The 24,117-nt window shown below is 43.5% G+C and overlaps 1 protein-coding gene across 1 annotated transcript; it reads right to left on the bottom strand.

Annotated features, from left to right (window-relative positions):
• Positions 1 to 1,423: 1,423 nt before the first annotated feature.
• On the bottom strand, positions 1,424 to 16,780 carry LOC124299761 (protein decapentaplegic). Its single transcript, XM_046753113.1, has 3 exons — positions 16,188 to 16,780; positions 11,907 to 12,248; positions 1,424 to 3,354 (listed from the first exon to the last, which is right to left on the bottom strand). Exons 2-3 carry the CDS (start codon positions 12,217 to 12,219, stop codon positions 2,495 to 2,497), a joined length of 1,173 nt encoding a protein of 390 aa, XP_046609069.1. The 5' UTR covers positions 12,220 to 12,248; positions 16,188 to 16,780; the 3' UTR covers positions 1,424 to 2,494.
• Between the last annotated feature and the right edge of the window lie 7,337 nt (positions 16,781 to 24,117).

The following is a 24,117-nucleotide window of genomic DNA, read 5'->3' as shown; positions in this document are numbered from 1 at the left end:
TTCTCAAAGATTCCGTAGTCTCCCCTTCTCCGCATCCTCATCCTCATTCTCATTCCCTTTTTCCTCCTCCATCCCCTCGATATCCCCTCCAACCATCCGCCTTCCGCGCTACTCGGGCTTTTCACTCTTTCACTCCCGGTTGCCACTTGTTACCACTTGCTTCAACTCGCTTCCACTCGTCCCACTCAGAGGCCTCTCAGATTCTCCCATATTAAATATTACGTACAGGTGTACGTATAAGTTTGGCACAGTGTTCGCATGTAGGTACGTCACCTCTGATATACACAACGTACGTCTCATACTTTCCGACCACAGGTGTAACACCTGTATACGTGCATGTATGCGTTTAGGATACAGAGTCGCGCGAGGACACACCTGGACCCGATTCGATCCTGCAGCGGCGACTGCCTGCCGAGAGTGTATGTGACACACCGTAGCAGCAGCAGCACTCTTGGAAAATTACCGATTTCACTCTTACGCGATATATTAAGAGTTGTTGACTGTCAATGACGCAATGCCGACGCTGCATTCTTGCCGGCAAGGCGCGTACAACACAGCGGCGACGTTTTCTTTCATCTTATTTCATTTTCGTATCATCGATCGATTTGTAGTTGCCGTTATTATTATTGTTGTTGTTGTTGTTGTTGTTGTTGTTTTTGTTGTTGTCATCGTCTTCATCATTATCATCGACTTGTTCCTCCTTCCTCTCAATGATTTTCTTTTTTTCTTTTTTACTATAATTATCGTATATTATACGTATTTCCTCTTCTTTTATTTACTCTTCGGCAGGCTACGTCGACGGACCGTGGAGAAGGAATCCGCGGCTGTTCGATACCAAGAATTTAGAGATCAGAGGTGAGAGATCGGAGATCGTAGATCAGACGTAACATTCGCCGTTCGCTGTGCGCGCCAGGTGTCATGGCGCGTTCATCGATCGTTATAAATTTTAATGATGAAAAAAAAGTAAGAAATTAAGGGGAAAAAACAAAGCAAAAGTAAAAAAAAAAAGACTCGCCGGCCACAACGTTCACGCTTCAACATACCCGTACGCAAGTAAATCCATATACTATACTACTGTTAAACGGTCGGCCCAGGCATGCGTGATAATGCATAAACACATTCAAATATACATATTTCATACATTTGAATGTGTGTGTGTGTGTGTGTTGTACAAAAAATATGCCCACACGATCGCGCACTCTTCTCAACACACACGCGCGCAAGTGCACTATTATTCTTATTATTATTATTGTTGTTATTACTATTATTATTATTATCATTGTTATTGCTATTACTATCATAACTGCTATGATTATGATTGTTACGATTATTACTGTTGTTATTACTATTACGATTGTTGTTATTGTGTTGTTGTTGTTGTTGTTATTATTATTATTATTATTATTATTATTATTACTACTACTACTACTACTACTACTACTACTACTACTACTACTACTACTACTACTACTACTACTACTACTACTACTACTACTACTACTACTACTACTACTACTACTACTACTACTACTACTACTACTACTACTACAAAATATCGTTTGAAACAATATCTCCCCGGCCTTTCCTCGCCGTATATCTCCGTTGTGCCGCTGCGTTCTCTCGGACAAGTAGCACCTGCGGTCGCTTATATATTTATAAATCTATACCGGTTTCTCTACAGCCTTATTAATAAATGACACGCTGCTTATATCCAAGGAGGTTCGGCTTTGCCTATCACGCACGCGGCTTAAGGCTCCCGCGGTTGGATAGGCCGCCAGGTTTGTTGATTACTGAAACTGTAGAGAATGCGGCAGCGTCACACACGCGCTATCTCACTCTGTGTAGAAGTCTCGAGAATGGAGCGATCTCGCTGGATATGCTGTATCCTTATTCTTCTTCTATGCGATTCGAGATTTTCAACGGGGGACCATGCCTCCAAGGGTAGTCGAGAGATGGACAGAGAGAGAAACAGGGAGAGACTGTGGTAGTGAGGACAAAAAGGTTCAAGGGAAAGGTGGAGACCAGGGCAATAATTGACATGCCGAGTCCTATTTTACACCAATCGATTGACGGCAGATCGTCACTACGCAACTTGCGAATCCTCACACTTTTACCATTCCGGCAGCATTTGCTGATCGGTAAATTTCCATCCGAACCGATTTAGGTTTCACGGGATTGATAAATTTCCAAATGATAATAGAATTAACTGCAATGTACAGAAGTATATATAAATATAAATTATACGTTCGACCTGTGTAATTCGAGGATACAGTCTTTCATCCCACGATTTACAAATCATCTTGTAGATAGATTCGGTTATGTTGAGATGAAAGCCCCGTTCGTATCGGCACATGTTTCATCGGAGCGAAATACATTGTCCCGTACATTAAACACATGCCTTTTCCGAAAACTTATAACGCTGCAGCAGCGTGTTCGTCCATCATCGATTCCAGCGGATCGAGAATTGCAGAATTTAAGGGGAATCGCCATCCTTTCAGCGGCACCCACACCCGAGGACAGCCATGTCCTGATAATTTTTTAGCACCACCTTGTTCTCCTCGTCGAGATAGAGCATGGATATAGAAGTCAGGGCTGTGGGCACGCAGCAGGCCTTCGGTACGCTGTTCGGGTTCGTCGAGTAGACGAGGGTTTGCACTATTGCGTGATTCGTCGAATTGAGATGATCGGCAAGGGGGAACGGACAGTCGCCGTGGCAGTAGAACGCGTCGTAACCGGGCGGTGCGACTATCCAATCGTTCCATCCGACGTCCGCAAAGTCCACGTAGAGCGGGTGTCGCCGGCAATTTTCCCGCCCGTCTCTCCTCCGGTTTTTCCTGACAGCCGCCCGCTTCGCGCGCCTCTCCATTATCCGATTAGCCGATGCGGCCTCGTTCTTACCGTCGTCGGTATACGTGAAGAGGAACGGCCTATTAGCCGTCCAGGACTCGGCGTCCTCGCCGACGCTTCGCCTGAGCCTCACGTGCTCCTCCTTCCGTCGTTTAGCTCCAAGAACCTCAACCAGGAGGCCGTGGTTGTGGGCCGGATTCTGTATCCACCTTTCGACCGCCGGATGCACGTCCAGAGGCACCGATGAATTCTCCCTCGTGTCGACAAGCTTGCTGTCCACTAATCGGAGGATCGGTTTACTCCGACCCCGAACCCCAGGCAGGACGATGTCGTGGATGAGGATGCGCTGGTACCTCGAGCCTTCCGCGTCTTCGTCGGATGCCACCAGGGCGACCCGCGACAAGCTCAGCTCCGCAGCGTGCAGCGTCTCTTGTAACGGTACGCTGCTCAGGTCAAACGACAGTCGAAATCTGTGCGGACTTTGGAATTTCTCGTCGACCTTGCTCTCTGGAAAATAAAAGAGAAAAACGCAACGCGTCGGTTAGGGTTGGGCATACACACAGATCTCCGTCGTATCATCGTTCCAACGTTCGGGCTACGGTGTGCCGCGTGTTCATGCGGATCTCGCATCACCGTGCACGGCCAGATAATATAGCGCACTTTTTTTTTACACTGGCTTTTATATTGTTTTTTTCTCCATTTTATTTGTTTTTCATCAATTATTTATCATGTACAGTGACTACCGCTGTTGATAAAATTTATCCACAACTCTGACTCTGGGTATCGCGTCGAAGCGCTCGGATGTGAAATTCGGGTGTTATAATAATCCCGTTTTAAAATTACCTATAAAATGAGACGTATAATATGTACGTATACGTGGATCGGTATAACTGCAATAATAGGCCTGTAATAGACGAGACCGTGGTAGAAAAAAAAACAAGGATTCCAAACGGCAAGACATTTTATCAGTTCTTTTAGATTAAACACTTCCGTTTGCCATCACTAAAAATGTACTAAAAGCTGGAAAGGCAGTGAGTCATCCATGCAGAACGCCGACTGTCCTCTCTGACGCGGGAACTTTGCGCATCGTGGCATCATCATCGGTCCGAGGTTGACGAAAAAAAAATAAAAACGAATAATTGAACGATCGATAACGTATCGAATATCGCGTGCCTCGATCATTATTGTATGAAAATGTCTGTTATAGTCTGGAGATGTACGAAATATGTGGGTATGGGTATTCAGGAATGCAGATGCAGCGGGACGTAGTTAATTTTTGTATAATTCGCGGCGTCCTCGTCAAGTATGTATTACACATATCCTACATTATGTACGCGGCAAGGCTGCGGGTTGCGTTCAATTTTAAAAACGGCATCATGGCACGCCTCGAAACATCACCAATCACAACGACTTACCGAGAAATCAACTATCTCTGTCTCTTTCGCAATAGTTTCCCTGACGTTCTTTCCTTCTTCCCGTGATCTTATCGTTAAACTGTAGAATAATTATTTCTCTGAATTTTTCTGTGAAATAGGTGTATCCGATACAGTATCTCAGACCATCGCTTCCCATTGCTACTCTTGCCAGGACTTTATGCATACCGACTTGATATCCACCCGGAGATTAAGGGTCGTCAAATTTAGATCATAAATTTTGTTAATGACTTTATTATTATGCTTAGGGACGAATCCCATTCGTCCAAGAGTGCATCAAAGTAAAAAAACGTTTAGAAATTGGTGCATATAAGGTAATCAGTGCCGTAATTTCAGTGTGGATAACCGGCAAAAAGCAGAGTAAAAAAGAAAGTGAAAAATGGGATAATAAATACGGTGAACGGAACCCGAGGATTTCTTTCAACCGACTATCGTACATGTAGGTATGTATACATATACGTTGCCAAGGAATGAAGCCTAATTTCTGACGAAGACGCATAAAATGGTACAACACTCAATCAATTAAGAGTAATTGGGCACGTAATGAATTCGTAGAAGGCACACGTGCAGGAGGTGATGCCGAGTGACACGTGTCTCGGAAAGAGATTCTTTCCCACGGACCCTGATTGTAATCTTTCTGATTTTTCTACTTTCGGTAGTCCCAGTCGAGTAGAGATACGCTTGTTTTCGATGTCTGATAAAGTGTTAAAACACTGCACATATTGATATGCTTTATACCTATATAACATAATCTCTAAATGATATTTGTAAATATTTACAAATACAACTTAATATTTTACAAGACCGATCAAAGAATTTCAAAAGCGTATAAAATTACGTACTACATAATATAATAATATAGTTTAGCAGCAGCGTGTTGCGCAGACTAGAAAGTGCAAGTTGTTGAAATATTGGGAAAAAAAAGGAGATGAAAAAATCAACCAAGGTTCTTTACTACTTACAAACGGTCTCTGAAGCGTACATTTTTGAAAAGTATAAACAGAAACCTTGCGTTATGATACTTTACAGAAACAAAAAAAAAAAAAAAAGAAAACTCGTATAATAACGAAGTATTTTTTTTTTATTTATTTTTTTTTTTTTTTGTAGAGAACAAAAAGTTTCCTCGTGCCAAACTCTGGAATGAATGAAATTTTCCAATTCCACGAAGAGCCGGATTTTCGGTTGTAAACCTAGATTATTATCATCATTTGAACGATAGGGAAGCGCGGAGGAAACGGGCACAAAAGAAGGCACTAAAATTGGTAAATCGACACGGAAATATTAGGGGAACCTAGCCCAAAGACCTAATGAGCCCTAACAATAGGTATACATCCCTTGGCCTCCCCACGGGTACAATGCGAGGATCAGATAATGAATTAAAATTACTACAGAATTAGTGGTACCTAATTGCGAGTCACCAACATCTGGACTAGTTCTCCGTCCTAAGGAATAGATGCGCCGTGATCTTTTGAAATATTAATATCTCTGGATATCTTCGATACTGATCGGCCCCGCAATGTCGCTAAGTACTCATCATGTATTACATTATACGCAGCGCACGAGCGATATTTCATCAAAATCATAATAGAAATTGTTTCGGCAACAAAATCTCACAAGTATTGAAGTATATAAAATTGAATCTTGGGCACAGTCGGGTAGAAGAACGAAAACACGTTTGCCTCACGACTGTAGCTGTATTTTGTATTTTTCTTCTTGTTTCCATGCGTAGAAAGATCTACAGCGTGAAATCTCGGAACTCACAATGGGAAGATTCGAGCCGCCGATAACTTGGAATCCATTAATTCACGACGACTCAATTTTCTGAGCGAGAATAACTTACGGTTACGAGTGTTCGACGATTTCCTATATATATGTACGTATACCCCTATACACATAGTATTTTCGTACGGTCCCGTACTATGTTCGAAAGAATAATTTGAGTTTACCTTGTGATAATTTGTTCACTATACTATATCCAAATGATATACCTATGTGTACAATAGCGATATACGAGGAAATTAATGAAGCTGAGAGAAGCGTAAGAGAACCAAACAGCTTTCTATCGTGTACAAAACGCATGCAGCAGCCACATTGTCACAGGTAAAAAGCGGTAGCGCATGTGTGTACGTTTCGCATCGATGCACATCGTATAACCATCTGTCAACTGGCTGTCACCTTGAGGTCCGACTTATGATTATCGATAAATTGCAGTCCCTGACTGCAGCCTCAGCAGCCGTGAAGCCTTTAATGCAAATGCATGGCGATAAGGCGTATTTGTGCCTTACCAGTACGCGATTAAGAATTAGGTGGATATAATGGGTACCCCCCCTTTGCCCCAATAGTGCCGGAGGTATTATACACTAATTACACACGTCTAACGACTCCTTAAACGTAAAATAAATCCAGCAGGTGATAATTAGGCATAGGTTCTGGTAGTTTACCTTATGTAAAGATAAGATTTTCGCGAGGGTTATACGGGTACAATATGGTTGTCACATTATACCTGTATGATACAAGTGAAAATGTAATTATCATTTGCCAGACGTTATGTGTATGCAAATATTTAATACCCATAGGAATAATTGACATGTTCACTCCTACGTATTGTAGTTTGACACACGCCCGTTCCCGATTTAAACATCCAGCCGTAACATTTGGGTCCACACGGACCTACACTGCCGTGAAAATGGTGCGGAATGGAGACGGAGACCGACACGGTTTACCAAGAATCTCTTTAGGATCAAACGCGACAATTAAAATTCCTCGAGTCTAGAAGAAGAAGAAGAAGAAGAAGAAGAAGAAGAAGAAGAAGAAGAAGAAGAAGAAGAAGAAGAAGCAGAAGAAGCGGAGGAGGAAGAAGAGCAAGAGGAGGAGGAGGAGGAAGAAGTCGACGATGACGGTATACTCGCAGGCAACCGTCCGTCCGTGAACCCCGGCTTCAGAACTAAGAGACCGGAATATATTCAAGAAGTCCGCGGCCTGTTGCGCTGCTCAGTTCTTCGCGATGTGTAAAATACTGCAGAATGCTCCAAGTGTGCGTCGGCGCTACCAGCCGGCCAGCCAGCCAGCCAGGCAGCCAGTCCGCCAGCCAGCAGCTGAGCAATATAGGAATACTCTTCGCAGAGTGAGCATGTATCTGTATGTGTATGTATTCTAGGCGAGGAGTTCCGCGAGACTATACGGCGACGGGCGAGCCCCGGTAAACATGTTTACCCACGGATTCCACCCAGTTGCGATGCGTGTCCAATCGAGCGTGATCTACCGCCCGGTATCCTCCGCACGTAATCTTTCTCTTCGATCTTTCGGTCAGCCAGAGCTATAGGGGGGCCCTCTCTCACGCAGCCTGCACCAAGCACCAGGCACCACCGCGTTATATGCTCCCTCTCTCTTTTCCTTTCTTTTGCTCTCTCTTTCTCTATCGCTTACGGCACGTGAGTCTCAAGTGTTCCATTTTACGCGTGTAATCGCATCGGCAGTGTACAAGGGCTGTAAGGTGTAAGAGGTGAATTTTGAGATAAAGAATCGTAGTACGTACTATGTATTTATACCTATACAATAGAGACTCACTAATCGTCGTGCAAAGCTGAACGGACGAAGGAACAGAAAAGGAGGCTTTGTAATTGATACCCTCAGCACTCCGCCCTCGTCTTCACCACGGTTTTATTGTTCCTGGTCCCCAACAGTGAGCATCATGCTATGTCAATGTCACGGATACGCCCATATTTCACCCGAAAGGCAAGGTGCTCTTTGAACGCATCTTAAGCGGTGACAACCGCGCCCGAGGGGCTCGTCCAGCACCCGGGAATCAACCTGTGCGAAAGGCGTGACGAATTCGCCGTTTCCTACATAATGCCCACGGTTCAACGGTCTCATTGTTCGCTCGGTTATAGTGCCCCTGGTATAGGTATATTCGTAGCAGTAGTTTCTATAATACGCGTGGAAAATCGCTGTGTAAATATTTGTTGTAAATCATTATTATAGTACACGGGATATTATACCTACGGTATACCGACGCCCACGCGTTTATACCGGGAACACAACGTGCATTTCATACCTTTACTGCTGCTGTGCAGCACGCGCCCATGACATCAACCGATTATACGGATATTTGCGATATTCCTAGAGAGACGCTTGCAGTTTCTTGGATCTAAACTTCTTTTACGTTTTTTCTAATCTGTCTGTCCACTTTTGCATAATCTAGTCAACACTTTGAGCAGAAATCCTGAATATTTCTCATTTCATGAATGCCTTGAACACTTCGAAAAAGTGTACGGACGAAAGATGCGAAACACACGCGTTCTCACGGAGGGTTGAAAAGATAACGTATGTACGAGTTCACTATACGTCAACGAGTTTAAATTTTGTCATTACTGCGACTGTATTACACATGATTGAAATTCTTTTACCCTGATAGAAAACCTTGAAAGGATGACTGAGTACCCGTCTATCTGCTACCACGGTTGTTATCGATAATCCTACCATACGCTTGACGGTAATTGATTCATAAAATTGCGATCATTCGATTCTCTAACGATAACTCCATTAATCCCTGAGACCCGAAAAACCACTGCACATTACAACAGCTCAGGGTTTAAGAACCACAAAACCAACACCGTAAAAGATTAAAGGGCTAATGTGTACAGGTATAGGTATACATATTCCATATGAACGACCGACGGTCAAGTGTTTACGTAAGTCCGAAGAAAACCCCAAAATGTCTCCAAATCCTAACGACCGCCCGTGGAGAGGTATTCAAGTCGTGACAACAATTACCTTACTCTTACTACAAAAATCTTACTCGACAGAGCTTCGTCGATAGGGGAAGCTAGGTGAAGCACAGATTACTCGGTAGTAAATCATGACAACGATCGCACGCGGGTCGGGAACGACCCTAAATACAGTAAATAATTGTTACGCGGGATACGAAACCCAGATCTCCACTTTTACTACGAATCTTCGTCCGCGATGTAGTGGAATTCTGTACGATCGCTGTCGACGTCAAATACATAATATGAGATCAGGGCGGTTCTTTAATTAACGTTTCTTAATAATGGGGTGAATCCAAAAGGGTATGTGTTATAATATGCCATTAAGATTTTCGAAGAGACTCGGAAAGAATAAGGTAACCTTGATAAAACACAAGTTCACGCCATTTTTTACACATCGTTAGCGGCATCTGTTAATTTGTGAATATGATTTATAAAGTTTTTTTTTTTTTACAGTTTTCATCAAAGTTGTGAATTAATTGTGGGAAGAGAAATTAAGTTTCAATGTTTACTCTCTTTGGTCTAAGATATTATTTTCCCAAAATTTTTGAACTTCTGAGGTATCCAATTTGCGATGTATGTTCTTGAATACTGGGCGAAAATCCTTTTCAATTTGATGGTGTTTTATTACGAGGCAACGACACAACTGTCGCATATCCCTATATAATTTCAACGAATGCGGAATAAAATTTGACCAGAGTACACACAAGTTTACAGCATATAAAATTCTGCTGATATTTTCCCGAGTTGCCATAATTTTTCACATTATAGGCACAAATAAAATAAATATGAACCGAATAATGTATACGCTGATTGACGAACAAAATGACAATCAAATTTCTCAAGGAAAACCTGTGATGCGTAATATCATGAAATTGATTCATTTATGCATACAAATATTACAATTGACCCACAGAAATTATCCTTTAATATTACATTAAATGGAATTCTTTCGAATTGAAATAAGAAAATTGTCATTCCTGGAAGAATTTCACATAAACACTTTTTCTTGCTTGTGCGCAGCAATAACGAAATACTACATTCCCAATATATTACGATGATTCCAAACCACGCTAACGAAGAACTCTCATCCTCTATAACCTCTATAATAAGAAATACACCCGACAGCGGCAATCGTGGAATAGCATTGCACTGACCGAGTATACCTATACCCGAGATGCTGTAATTTTTACGGAAATACATAAAATAAGGCGCGTGCATTTATACTTGCGCAAGCGCTGTTGCGGCGCAACGAGATGACACGTAAAATATACGTACGCATCGTAGGAGGCTAATTCACTCGGTGATCGCGGAACGTCGTGATGCATATAACACAGGATATGAGCTGCAGATCGAGGCGGCATTATCGGTGCCCTGCTCCTCCGCAACGGCTCTCTGCAGGCATCTTTACAGTTAGGCGAACGCGACGCGGAGGATGTTAGGTATCAACAAGCTGAAGAAGGAACATGACTGCAATTTCGCTGCAACGTTCGACTCGGTCAGAGACTCCGAATGTATACGATTGCATATGCAGAAATAGCACTTAAGAGCCTTCGGCTGGGGGAAGACTAATTGTAAGAGGGTAAAATGGTAAATCGCTTAAAAGTCACGATGATTTAACGTATCTATACAAGACAGATGGGGGTTAATAATGACCACCGTAGCTTACAGTAGGAGGAAGGGCGAGTCTCGTCAAGATGTACACCGAGAGAAATTTTTAGTTCCGGTTACCGCTCAGTCCTTAACTATTTTCATTTTTTACGACAATCGAAAAATATAGTTCTAGGCACAAAATGAAAATTAATTTTCTAGCTGTTACCGGAAAGTCTAGTAGCCGTTGCTATTCTTTCTCATTACGATCAATGTTGCTATATTTTCTTGCAACTGTTGCGAAAATTTAATGCTTATGCAACAATAAATTAATGTTAAAGCCTTGTTTAGCTAAAAAAGTAGAGTAAACTTCACAAACTGATTTTGCGTTGCAATAAACAAAAAAGGATAGATAATAGCGCAAAATAGTTACGTGTACCTCGCTTTTCGTAATTCCAACAATATTTAAACAGTTTTTTTAAAGATACCTGTTTTACTGAATTTTTCTAGTCACTGTAACAAATGAAATTTTTCTCAGTGTAAATATAATAGTACAAACATATCATGAGGTTGATGTTCGTCACGTTACTATACGTTATAACCAAAACTTCGTCCTCGTTATATAATGTCAATAACGCGAGTGCGTATATGTATGTATATTAGAGTGGTCCTGATTTCGGGGTCGTAAAAATTTTGATTGGGATGCCTCCCGGATCTGTTCCAAATCATTCTAAAGAAATCTGTGTGAAGTTTCAAGCCGCTATATCAACTGAAACACGTGCCTCAGAGCTTCGAAAGTTTTAAATGGGAAATACATGTAGTTTTTATAACCAGTTACTTAGTTTCTTTATGACCTTCGTATAAACTGAAGGAACAATTTGAAACTTGGCAGAGTTGCAGCTTATAATGACGGAAACACCCCTGAAACTTTCAAATTTTTACAATTATTGTTTCCTTACATAATATAAGCTCAATAAAAATAACGTGACAGAGAGCTTGTATACAAGAAACTAATTATTATAAATTTTTCTTTGATTCCCAACTTTTGTTCCTACAATTATAAACAACGACTCTTAAATTTATACCAAAGTCATAAAAAACGAAATAACTGGTCATCATAAAAACTACATGTATGTTCTTGAAACTTTCGTAGCTTTGAGGTACGTGTTCCAGTTGACCCAGCGGCTTGAGGCTTTAGACACAGATTTTCCGACCCCAAATAGGAACCACCCCAACGTATACGTATATGCATTATACGTAATGTACTGACCTACGTGAGCGAAGGAGCGAACTGTGTTGGAGGATCGAGCGTGTATGCCGGGCCTCGCTATGTCCGCCATTCCAATGGCACTCTGGCGAATATATAATTTCTTAAGTGACTCCGGCACGTGAGCAGATCCCGACGGCCTGGGTCTCTTCGCGAAGCCCAGAAGGGAAAGGAGGCTAGCCTCGACACCAGCGATGGCTCGGTTGCGTTCGCCGGCTCCGACGACTTCCACCGTATCCGCAAAGGCTGCACCCCCGCCCGCTAGCAGCACACCCACTGCCGCTAACACCAATCTCAGCAGCAGCGACATGTGCATCGTGACTTGAGTCACTGACACTGCCTCTCCTGGAACACAAAGTATAAAACATTTCAATCCTGACCGTCAACCGTCAACCTTCTGCTCGACTCCGTCGTTCCGCAGTGTAACCAAACCATTTCTCATCACGAATGATGAGCGATGCATGTTTAGGAAACATCCCTAATTCGCACCTTTATGAATTTCCAAAATCCAGTAAGCCATTGTAAACAAAATTAAATCTTATTCTGAAAAGCCAACTCCTTGAATATCATTCTCAAATTGTTCAATAATGATTTTTTACCCTGGTGTATCGTTACGTTAACGTCACTCAAACAATATGTTTTTCTCCGTGCTTCCGTTATTTCACATGCATTTCGATCACCGATATCGCACGATGCGGGACAATTTTTATACGGGCAATTCCAACCCATACAATTAGTTTCATATTAGCAGGATTGATCGTGTGGTTTATTTGTTTTTTTTTTTTTCGTTCTCACACCGTGAAAATTTTTAATTGCGATGTAATACCGCATGTTTCAAAGGGTTAACGTTATACATATATAATATACATGTAGATATCTACGCAGATGATGTATTGAAAAATTACCCTGACAAATGAGTTAAGCATACGTCTTCCGTCGGTATTATCGACTATTGGCTGTTCTCAATACTGATCATTTCCTACGAGGACTGAATTGCGCTCCAACAAATCCGTAACACGCTATTGCATATTTTCAAGCATGCGTCAATTCATGAAAAAGTACAACAGTATCAAAATTCTTACATTTCATAAGGAAAGTTTGCGGTAAATTAGCGTAATTATTTACCCACCACGGAGATTTTTCATCTAAAATTAGTCGAGAAAATGGAGAAAAACACTTGCGGATTCCGAAAATGAATACTCGGATAAAGGATAAATTTAATTTCCAAACGACGACCGATCCCGTTATTATCAAACAATCGTTGGTGAACGTGTTTTTTCAATTCCTAAATATAAATGCTACCAGTTACGATACGTGTCGAATATATTGAGGCGCACAGGAGATGTATAGAATCACTTCAGCCAGTTTCGCAGGTACGAGCATACCTTCTCACGTATGTTCATGTGATAAGTTTCCGTTCTATGTGCGACAAGGTGATTGAGTGTAAAACAAGCGATGAACATTAGGGAACATGATATAGTGAAACAACCGTGCCGCAGCAGTAGCAACCTTTATAAAGTGGCGTCAAGGAAAGCAAGAGTAAAGTTTATCTCTTTAAAAAGCTGTACCTGCTACAATGCGGGTAAATACTAGCAGCACAATACGTACAGCGTCGTATGAAGGCAGCCGAGTGTACATGTATGCATATATATATATATATATGCAAGAAGTAAAAAGAAGCCAACAAGAGATAACTTTGTTGTTGGCGTGGAATAGTAATGTAATGTTTTTATGCCTGCGGCCCCGCGCTCGTACACGCCGCAGTATTATTATACATACATCATACCACGTGCATATACCAGCAGATGAGCGTACCTGCATACGGTTGTATTCAATACACCATGTTACACATATGAATATCGCATCGGGTCATTTCATGGGTGCACATCGTGTGGAATAATTACCGGCATAATCCGCTTGCAGAATTCCCTGAACATTTGCTTTTTCGCGAAAGACAATTTTTCTCATCAGTTGGTCCAGATCAAGTTCGAATCAAGAAATTGATAAACCGTGTCATACATACCGATGTATGCTGAGGTAAGCAATCAACGTTTTATCCGCAGAGGCACTTTTTACATTTTCCTGAGTCGTTTGTGCGCATCTGAATTAGTCGCTCGTACACACACGGCAGGCATCGATTTGGAGTCTCGTGTTATTTCCCCACATGATGCGATGATGTGCCCCGTCGAATAACCTGGTGTACATATTCATAGCCCATGGCCAGCAGCTGGAAAACGAGCTTGAACAACCGCTTGACCAGAATCCCACCACGACACCTGCGTGTGCACGAGTAGCTTTCTCTCGCGCTCGATGATCACCGCTTTTCGATTTTTCATCCAAGTTGAACCCGCTCGCGGCAAGTGTGACCTCCCTGAACCGCGATTATCCTCTACGGGATTCATAGATCGTAACCATAAAAGCTCAACGGTTTCGCACGCCTGTTAAACCCGAATGTAAACCCCAACTCGGCCCGTGTATCACAGATAGTTGGCGCTGGTCCGTGCGACCGCCGACAGCGCGGTGTTCCCCGTTGAGATATAAAGTAAGTACGCGAGGTTGAAGCGAAAGAAGCGAAAGAAGCGAAAGGAGAGGAAGAAGCAGAAGAAGAAGAAGATGAGGAAGAAGATGCTTGCGGGATGAGGAGAGCGGCAGCGATACACGAAGAGTGGAAGATGCCAAAGGGAGAAAAAGAATTCCTCGAGGTCGGGAGAGGCGAGGAGGGAAGGAACGACGACGAGAGGCTGCAGAGGCCGAGTCGGAGACAGTGAGGCTGCCAGAGCTCTAGCCAAGCTGTCTGCTGCCGCTCTCATAGTCTTTATAATCTCGTGGGCTGGATCTCGAAGAGCGCCGAGCGTGCGGGGGCGCGCTGCGTGCAGTCTCTCCCGACCGAGAGTCCCGGTCCCCCTGTAACCCCGTTTCCCCCCTCCGCGGAAGGATATATTATGACTTTTTATTAAGCGTAGATTCATTAGATTTACGCCCTAATGAATTTCCGCCCAACCATTCATCCCCCGCCCGAAAACCCAACCCTACCCCGCGTGCCTGTTTAACAGCATTTTACGAAGCGAGGTATAACACACGTAGCATGCCGATCCAGCGGCGCTCCGCAGGTATTATGACCGTACGAAAAACGCGATAATCGTGGGACGGGAACTCTCGACGTCGAGTCGAAAAATTCGTGCACCTGACTCGCGACGACTCTCGGTGTCTAGCCGGCATGCGGGCCGCCCACATCCGCGTTGGGAACGGACGCAGGAAACGCGGGATCCAAGGATCCTACACGCGCGGCTTTGACGTCGATCACTTCCGGATTAACATCTTGTACGTCTCCGTTTAGGTTCCAATCTGGGACCATGTCGTATACGTAGACGGTTTTAAATACACCCCGATACCTGTTTATACGCGTTTGCACGCATCTTCCGCAGGCACGCACGCGGTAGCGCGAGCGTTGAAAGCGGCAGCAACGGCAGCAGCCCAAGGTACGTGCGTATTCCGGGCGGGAAGGAAACATAGCTGAGAAACATGTATAAGGTAAAGATACTCCTTGCGACGGAGCAAACTCATGATTTTTGTAAAGAGTTGTGGGGTACAGGTGTGTAGATAATCCGTATAGTAATACAAGTTGTGTGTTATTTGAGTGTAATATACATACGTATGTGTATAGTGTATACCGTTCGGGTTTGCTGGGCATATATAACAGGCGATATCCCGGGCGCATTATTTCGTTTCCCTACCGGGTTGCGCTCTCGCGCGGTGTGTACACACGTTGTCGTACGTGGGAGCGTAAATTCTGTAGGAAAGCATCTCTCGCCTCGTCCTTATACAACCGCATACGACAAAGATTAAAGGCGCAGGGGAGCCGGCCTCTCCGCACGCGCGCAAGCGGCTCAAGAACCCGAGAATCGGGCAGCTCGCATTGCGCCTGTCGCTGCTGGCCCGCGGCCACACGGAGCATTGCGGAGAGACTGTCGAGAGGAGAAGAAGAAGAGGACGGCGCTCGCTCGCGCTCTTTCTCTCTCTATCTCTCTGTCTCTCCTTAACGCTATCTCGATCACTCTGTCTCTCTCACTCGTTGGAATCGTCGCTCTAGGCGACATAGATACCCGTAATGCTGGATACGTAAGTAGGTGTATATTATTACAGAGTGAGAGAGGCCTGGATGGATGGATGGATGGATGGATGGATGCGTGCATGCGCGTCGCGTACTCGGGAGAGTAAGATCAAAGGGGAAGAAGAGAATACAAGCTGGAATAAGAATAAGAATATTAGAATGAGTGAACTCACCGAGCTACCCGTAAGTCCGTAGTTTCAACGACCACGGCATCGCAGCGAGTCCCATGCACCGTAGGCAATCGCACTCTCTTTGCACTTGGCACCACCACTCACCAATAATAATAATAATACGTACAATCAACAAGACACTCGGTGTATATGTAATATGCTCGTAGGTAAAGGATGCGTCCGGAGCGACGGGCGCGTTGTAACCCTCACCGTGCGTTGGGAATTTTGCAACGTATCCTGCCGGGTGAGGAGACTCGCAGTCCTGGCTGTCTCGAATCGCGCTCGGATCCGAAATATCCACCCGTCCGTCGGCCCGATTTCCGATCCGTATTTTCGCCGTGTTTACGTCGACGAGTCGTACGCGTTTAACGGTGCGCGCGAGGCGTTGCACACATTTCTGTACGTACTATCTTATACCCATTTATTCGAAACAGAATCTGGCCAGGCAGGTTTTTCACACAAATACACGCGTACCGTACACACGTCAGGGATTGCACGAAGTGTTGCGTCCAACAGTTTGACCGTCACTGTGGCCGCGACCATACGGCGAACGACGGCGAACGGTGCGGCGGAGGGTGAGTGGCGAGTGCCAGCCAGCGGCACCGATCCCGATCCGAGCGAACAACCAGTGAGTTGAGTCGCCGAGGATTGGCCAGGGCCGAGGCGAGAAGGGGGGGGAGGGGCCCCGACCTCGCGCGGCCTTTTTTCACCGCCTCTCTTTCACCTGCGGCCCGTCTTTTCCCGTGCTCTTACCTCTTACATCTTACATCTTACATCTTACATCTTACCACTTACCTCTTCGCCTCCTCTTCTCGTGGTTACACAGCCGCGGGAGTGACCCGAAACCCCCGAAGTATCGCGCGATATTCGGATTCTACCACAGAGAGAGAGAGAGAGAGAGAGAGAGAGAGAGAGAGAGAGATTTTTCCGCCGCACTTTGGAGACGGTTGTATATGGCGAGGGGTGGTAAATTGTACAAACGATTTTGGCGGCGAGCTTGCGCCTCGCGGTGACGAAAGATCACCCGGGAGATGAGAGAGCACGAAGGCAGCTTAACCTTCCGCGTGGTCCGTCGGTTTGCTTTTTCCGGTGATTTCGTTCCGAAAGAGTGCCGCCTAGGCACCGAATATTTATGGGGTACCGAAGAGGACCACCCGGTAATTACGACGACCCTGAGGTCGGGGCGGGGCACAACCGGCACGATAGCCTACCTTGCTTCTCAGCGCCATTCCCTGCCCCTCTCCGCCAATACACAATATGCACGCGTGTATATACCTATGTAATACGATATATCCCCCGTAAAAGCCAACTTCTCTTACCTGTTTCATACTAAATTCATTTAATTTGCCTATGACGCAATATGATCTCGGTTATTTTCAACCACTAAACAATATAGCTGTATACATGTGCGTAAACTTGTAACGCCCGAGAGCTAATCGCCCAAACTTTGTGATTATTTCACGACGGATCACTCTTTTTATACATCTTCTACAACAATCAAAAATGTCCCACTCGTGGTGGACGTTATACACCTGTAACGTATGCTATCTACATTATTTATCCGTATACAGCAGAAATTTGTCTACGTTCGCGTGAATAATAATCCTTGCAAAAAAAAGTTTCACTTTTTATTTACCACTTCTAACGTCTGTACAGTAGGTAAGATTCATTCGTCATCGCGAATTCTCTTTCTATATTCCGTCATGGTACACATACGATATACGCATGTAACAGTCGCACGTGTATGTACGTACACACATGTCGCACACACTCGCGCGAATGTATCTAATCTGCCTTGCAGGCTGTCGTCCGCGAAGCGTGGGTTTTCCCCAGAAATCTCTAATGCGATTGAGGGTCAAACCGGAAATGGTTTAAACGGCGAATTAGCGAGTGGGAGAAGTGGGCAGACAGCATGGCGCGCATGCCTCGCGTAGGTATTATACGCGTCACGTATACGTATACGTACCTATACGCAGCCAGTGTGCGTACATATTTATGAGAGGCTGTGCGCGCGGATGAGTCGATCGGATGCATGTACGCGAGAGCATTCCGCTTTTGTGCAAAAATCGCATCGTCGTCGACGCGCCTCGGAAACGCGAAACGCGACTGCATCGCAGAAGCCGTAGGAGAAACGCGATCAACGATCGTCCAGCGATCCTCGCGGAGCAAGATCGCGATGCGCGTTGTATGTATACGACGTACGTACATAGGCCATCGCATTGCAGGCTGCAAGGACGAGTCTCGTATCGACGATCGCTAAATTCTCATCCCATATTGCCCGATTCGTATATTACACCCACTGTACGATGTACGTACGTGTAACGCGCGTTAGACGTAGACCGTTCGCTCTAAGCAGGAGAGCAGGATCACGCACTCCGAACGTCGACGACACATCTCGAGGAGTGCCTTTCTCTGCATCTCGGCGTAATATACATATACGTAGGTATAATAGCATACGTGAGCATAGCTGGAGAGAGAGAGAGAGAGAGAGGGAGAGAGAGAGAACCGGGTGCGCGGCCGAATATCAATTCGTCACGTGTAAGTACGTTGTATGTGCGTACATTCGACTCTCTCAATAGGGCCGGTCATGGGGGTGTAGGGGAAGATATTTCTAACAATTAGCATATCCCCATCAACGACCTCGACGTGCATTTACGGCACTTTGCACCGAGACTCTCGCAATAGGGCCGCCGAAAGTTCATAAAAACTGCGCTATTTTTTTCCGACATTTCGTTTTTGTTACCGGCTACAATGCGAGAGTATTTGGCAAAATTGTGGCACGCTGTGTTCAACCAAAGTAGTGGGAGAAGCTGCTGAGCTCTCTTGAGGGGAAGCGGCCTTATTCCGAGAGGCCCCATTGAGAGACTTATATTATTTGTGCCATAACTGCGTACGTGAACCAAGTTACACGATGATTTTTCTCGCGTTAAAACGTTTTTACAACATGTAGGTATATAGATATTAAATAAGGCGCATGCGCGCAATTTTCGGTACATACATTATACACATCTGTGTGTGTTTTGATAGAGACGTTTCTCCGCGCAGTATTAATAGCTTATGTGTTTGTTTATATACTTTTACATGATCGTAGGTATACATATATGTATACGTCCTACGAGTAATCCGGTATTGACCGGAATCTAGGAATGTCATAAATAAAATCTTTAAAATTTGGGAACATATGCATATATATAATAAATTTCCCGCCCTTAAGGGGCTCATTTTTCTCGCCTCTCCCTTATGCGCACGGAATTATTGAACTGACAATTTATACTTCCCGTTAGATCAACTTCGCGTTTATTCGCACTGGCGCCTAAAGCACGTGCGGTGTGTCTGTTTTTACCCCATCATGCTCACCTTCCAACGAGCGCATCTTCAGGGCGTACCACTCGTACGTTATACGTATAATTTTACACGCATCGCTGGAAACCCGCGGCGCAACGCGATTCATAAAGTACAGGTTCCAAGCATTCTCATGCAATGCAAAAAATCCTCAACGTGCCATGTTTGAGTAGAGTAATTCGTACAGCGATTATTACAAACTCCCTACCATTATCATATTACAACCGTCAATTCAGGGCTGTTAAACGTCCTTATGCCTCAACGCGTTATATTCGTATGTGTGTAAAATATGCCACAGTGAACTGGTATCAGCGTTGATCTTATTGTTAGTTGCAATTTGTATTATTACTGTCGAATTCGCGCAGACATTAGAAACGACAAAAGTTGCACGTAGAGCTCATTTTCATTGTACCTACCAAACGTTTTAATCCACGTTTGCAATATGGGTTTAATTTCCAGTCGGTATAAGATAATACATCTTATAGTAAGCTGTAATACCTCTATAATATTTATGCATGTTACAGAGAGCTTGGAACGGTAAAAGGACTATGTATAAAGATGATGGGAAAAAAAAGGAGAGATGGGGTAACAGGCCAGGGTTTGTAAATAATGTGAAACTTGACATAAATTTGATTTCAAAGCAAATTGTGTACGTATACCTACGTATGCATACCTAGGTATATGTATAAGCGTTGAGTATCACATGGGAAATTCTACCGGGGTATAATAAGGTCCGGCCGCGTCCGAGAATAAGAGCCGCACAGACACTCCGGCACCGCTGGATTTCTCGTGGAAGAATTTTATTCAACTTATATCCGTCGCTCTCGACTCTCTCTGTAAGTTATACCTATAATACCACCCACGACGTCGAGGAAGCTGCAGCCGCGGACCCGACCACGGCCAAGGATATTCCCGGTTCCTTTTTAGCGACGACAGAGTGAAAAAATGAATCGAGGGCACGGAGGAAGATGAACAAGAGTTATCGGAGATGAACGATCGATGCGATTGCGTGGAGAAACCGTATACATACGTGTAACGTGCATAAATCGCGGGGATTATAGGCAAGTTTCCGCAATTGCTCTTATATAAAAGTTTTTATATTATGGCCATCGCATCGCGGCTACGGGAAGAAGGTAAGATGGCGTCGGGCGGAAGACGTCGCGGGTTCTCCGAATCGATTGAAAGGAATTTATCGTATATGTTGTAGCTCTACGATCGCGGTATGAGGTATACGTATAATATCGCGAGGCAAAGAACAGCGACGAAATATTTATGCGCGTTCCGAGAGGTTGTTTATTTCAATACAAATGTTAATAAATGATAATTTGTTGAATTTTAAACGACCGATCCGCGAAACCACCGTGTAACGTTTCTCGCATTTATATTAACTGCGCGGGGAGAGTTATACGTTATACTCACGTCAGCTGTTAGACTCGCTGTAAAATTTAAATAAAAAAATTCACCAACTCGCTGGGCGTCGCGCAGTCTGGCGAGTGCAAATTGATTTCCACTAAGAAATATAACTGTCTTACCGTAAAAAATTCATACTTACACTTGATTTATTTTTCATTATAACCAATTATCGTACACATCTGTATCGTTCTTTCGTTTCCACGCCGGCGACTTTAACACGCTGCGGCATACTTTGTACAATGAACCGCGGCGCTATATGTTCCTACAGCTGAATACTACAGCGTAAAACTTCCTTCGATCTTATCTTCATGCCGTAACACCAGTCATCGTGCAGGGGCATCATTGGCAATGATTGAAGGGACTTTCAATATCTGCTTGCATATCCATGATTTCACCAAAAACTTTTTCTTATAACGAACAGCTTGAGCTGACGCGTAGTAACGACGTCTAATCGTTCGTATAGGTCTCGGCATGCTTCGATTCTGCGGTAGAAAATGGCGTAATAAATTTGAGTGCAAACACAAGTTGTTGCTGAATTACTCGATAGCAATCTGTCAGCGGAACGCAACGCAATCAATTAGGCAATTGCATAACGAAATAAGCCCGCTACTGAGCATCCGTGACTAACAGACTTGGGAATATATGTGCGGTGTGATGTACAAAATACTGACAAAGATTCGTATGAATAGTTTTCTCAAGTGTATTTTCTCAGTTATATGAAAAAAGATATTGAAGAGATGAATAATAATTAGTAAATACTCGAGCTAAAATAGTATATATTTTTTTAAGTCGAGTAGCTGCGCACTTGTATATGGAATTTTTCAAGTATCTCCAGCTCGGATACCTCTCGGTAAAAGTTGCACGTCTTAAGTGCGTGAACAAAATAAAGTTGCGTTGATGGGCTGCTCCGAAGTATAATTTTCAAATGTAATAAGCTGCAGTGTTGCGTATATGTAAAATGTAAGCTGCTCGTGTTCGAAATATTATTCGTAATCTGCATGACTGGCTTTCAGGATTTTTTCCGTTGGGTATGCCGGAAAACGAGTTTCTGTACAGTCTAGGACGGTACGAGGGGTGAAAATGGGAAAAGAATAAAGTGGTTTTTCCACCGGAGCTTTGAACGTCCGCAAAGCTCTTTTCCACCGATATTGAGGAAAAGCTGATCTTCAAAAGTACAACCTTCTCCACTTAGAGAACTACAGGGTTTGACGGGCGTGATAATAAAGAAGAAGGGATACGGCGATGGATAGCCGAGGCAATATTTCTTAACGCCCCAATATACCTAAGGCACAGAAGTCAAACGGTCCGAACCACTACTTTTATCGCTGTTTTCACAGACTTCATTATTCGCGACTATGTAAGATTACAAATAATGAGGCAATTATGGTATCTTTGTACGAGCAGGTGTGCGCATAAAACAAATAGTTGCAGTATGTAGACTTCGGTGGGAGAAAAAAAAGGAAAAAAAAAGTAGACATATATATTTAAATAAACTGTCACGCGGTACTGCAACATTATACCTTATTATGCGTATATTATAAAGCAAGTATGCATATAACTTGGCCGCAAGCATGTGACAACTTTAATTCATGAGTAAATTTTGTATGTTCAGTTAGGACGTGCTCAAAATGAAAAAGCAAATCGCTACAATATAATTTATAGACATGCCATAAGGTCTTTTTATTTTTTGAGGAAAAGATCACCTGATGCCAGTAGGCATCGTAGCTATCAATTTAGCGTAAGAATTTTTGCTAAACGACTTTCAACTATAGTGGCTAGAATATTTTATACACCGGCCCGGTTATATAGAAGATTTTATAAAAGCACGTATGTAATTTATAGTGTCCCTCGGAAAAAAAATGCGTACGTGGAATCGCCGCTAGCGGGTATATATAGTGAACTCTTGTGAAGGTAGCCATTTATCGCCGGTGCTGCACGTTGAACAAGGATGGCATTAATTTTAAAATCGGCCTGACCGTAATGGCACAGTGTAAATTTGGGCCTCTGTCTCTGAGGGGTCTCCCAGAAGATGCCTTCGTCAAGACCACCCAGATATACGTGCGGCATTCTCGAAATCGGCTTACTGCTCCTCGTGTCCCGTGCCCAAAGTACGCCATCTTGGAACTGGCTCACCCAAGTCTCAGGACTCGCCCTGAAAAACCTTCTGAATCATCGGTCTTAACGAAGCATTTTTCTTTTTATTCATCTTCTTTCCTTTTACTTTCACCCTTTTTATCACCAGTCTCCCGTCAAAATTACAACGAATTACGTCATCCGTAATGACATTGTATATACATATAATGCAAGGCTCGAGAAGAGCGTCTGTCTCTACCGTGATGAAATATTCAAAATCGCACCCAGGTACATGGCACTATGATTATTAGGTACGAAAATCGGCACGAAAATCTGATTCTTCAATATTCGGAGAGTATCATTTTAAGTTCACACAATGAATGTTTTTTATACCTGATAATATAGCTTTGTACCGAACGGATTCTTTGTATCCGTTATAAGTTTTTAATGATCGGGGCACGTCAACTGATGCAGTTCCGTAATAAGCTTCGTTGCAATAAACTTATGCAAATTTCTTCATTCCATATAAGGTAGTGCAAAAGAAGGTCTCACGCTTGACACGCATATTTGTCAGCGTCGTTGAAATTATATCGCTGAATTTCGTTGCACTTCCGTACTACGAACACTTGTAATGATCAGGTAATTACTGGAAAACTTGTGATAAATTACATGTGTACCGCAATCTCCTGCAGATATTGAAGTTTATAGCAACGACAGTACGAGGTTTTTTGTCCACGATGGAATCGACCAGGAAAATGATATTTCATTCTTACTTTGCAAGACTTTCTCCTTGCGACGCACGCGGAAAACGAAATTTTGTAGTTCGACGATAAATCTTGTTACAAGACTGAAATATCTTGTTTCTTGAATTAAACGAACCTCATTTTTTCTATCTTGTATGCAGCCGTAATGTATATACCCTAGGGTGGTTTTTGAAATGAAAAAATTTTCTCCTCTTTTTTTCTTACGTACCCTTTGAAAAATTAGTTCTTAGCCTCAAACGAAGCCTCGTAAAACCAGAACTCTGTAGCAAAATTCTAAAAGGTGCCTCATCTGGTTTCGATTCAAATACTCTAACCAAAATATCTCGAAAACTATACAAGCT

The sequence above is a fragment of the Neodiprion virginianus genome, chromosome 3 (assembly GCF_021901495.1).
Source record: "Neodiprion virginianus isolate iyNeoVirg1 chromosome 3, iyNeoVirg1.1, whole genome shotgun sequence".
Taxonomy (NCBI): domain Eukaryota; kingdom Metazoa; phylum Arthropoda; class Insecta; order Hymenoptera; family Diprionidae; genus Neodiprion; species Neodiprion virginianus.
The sequence above is the reverse complement of the archived record's forward strand: the minus strand, read 5'-3'. Positions and strand labels throughout refer to the sequence as shown.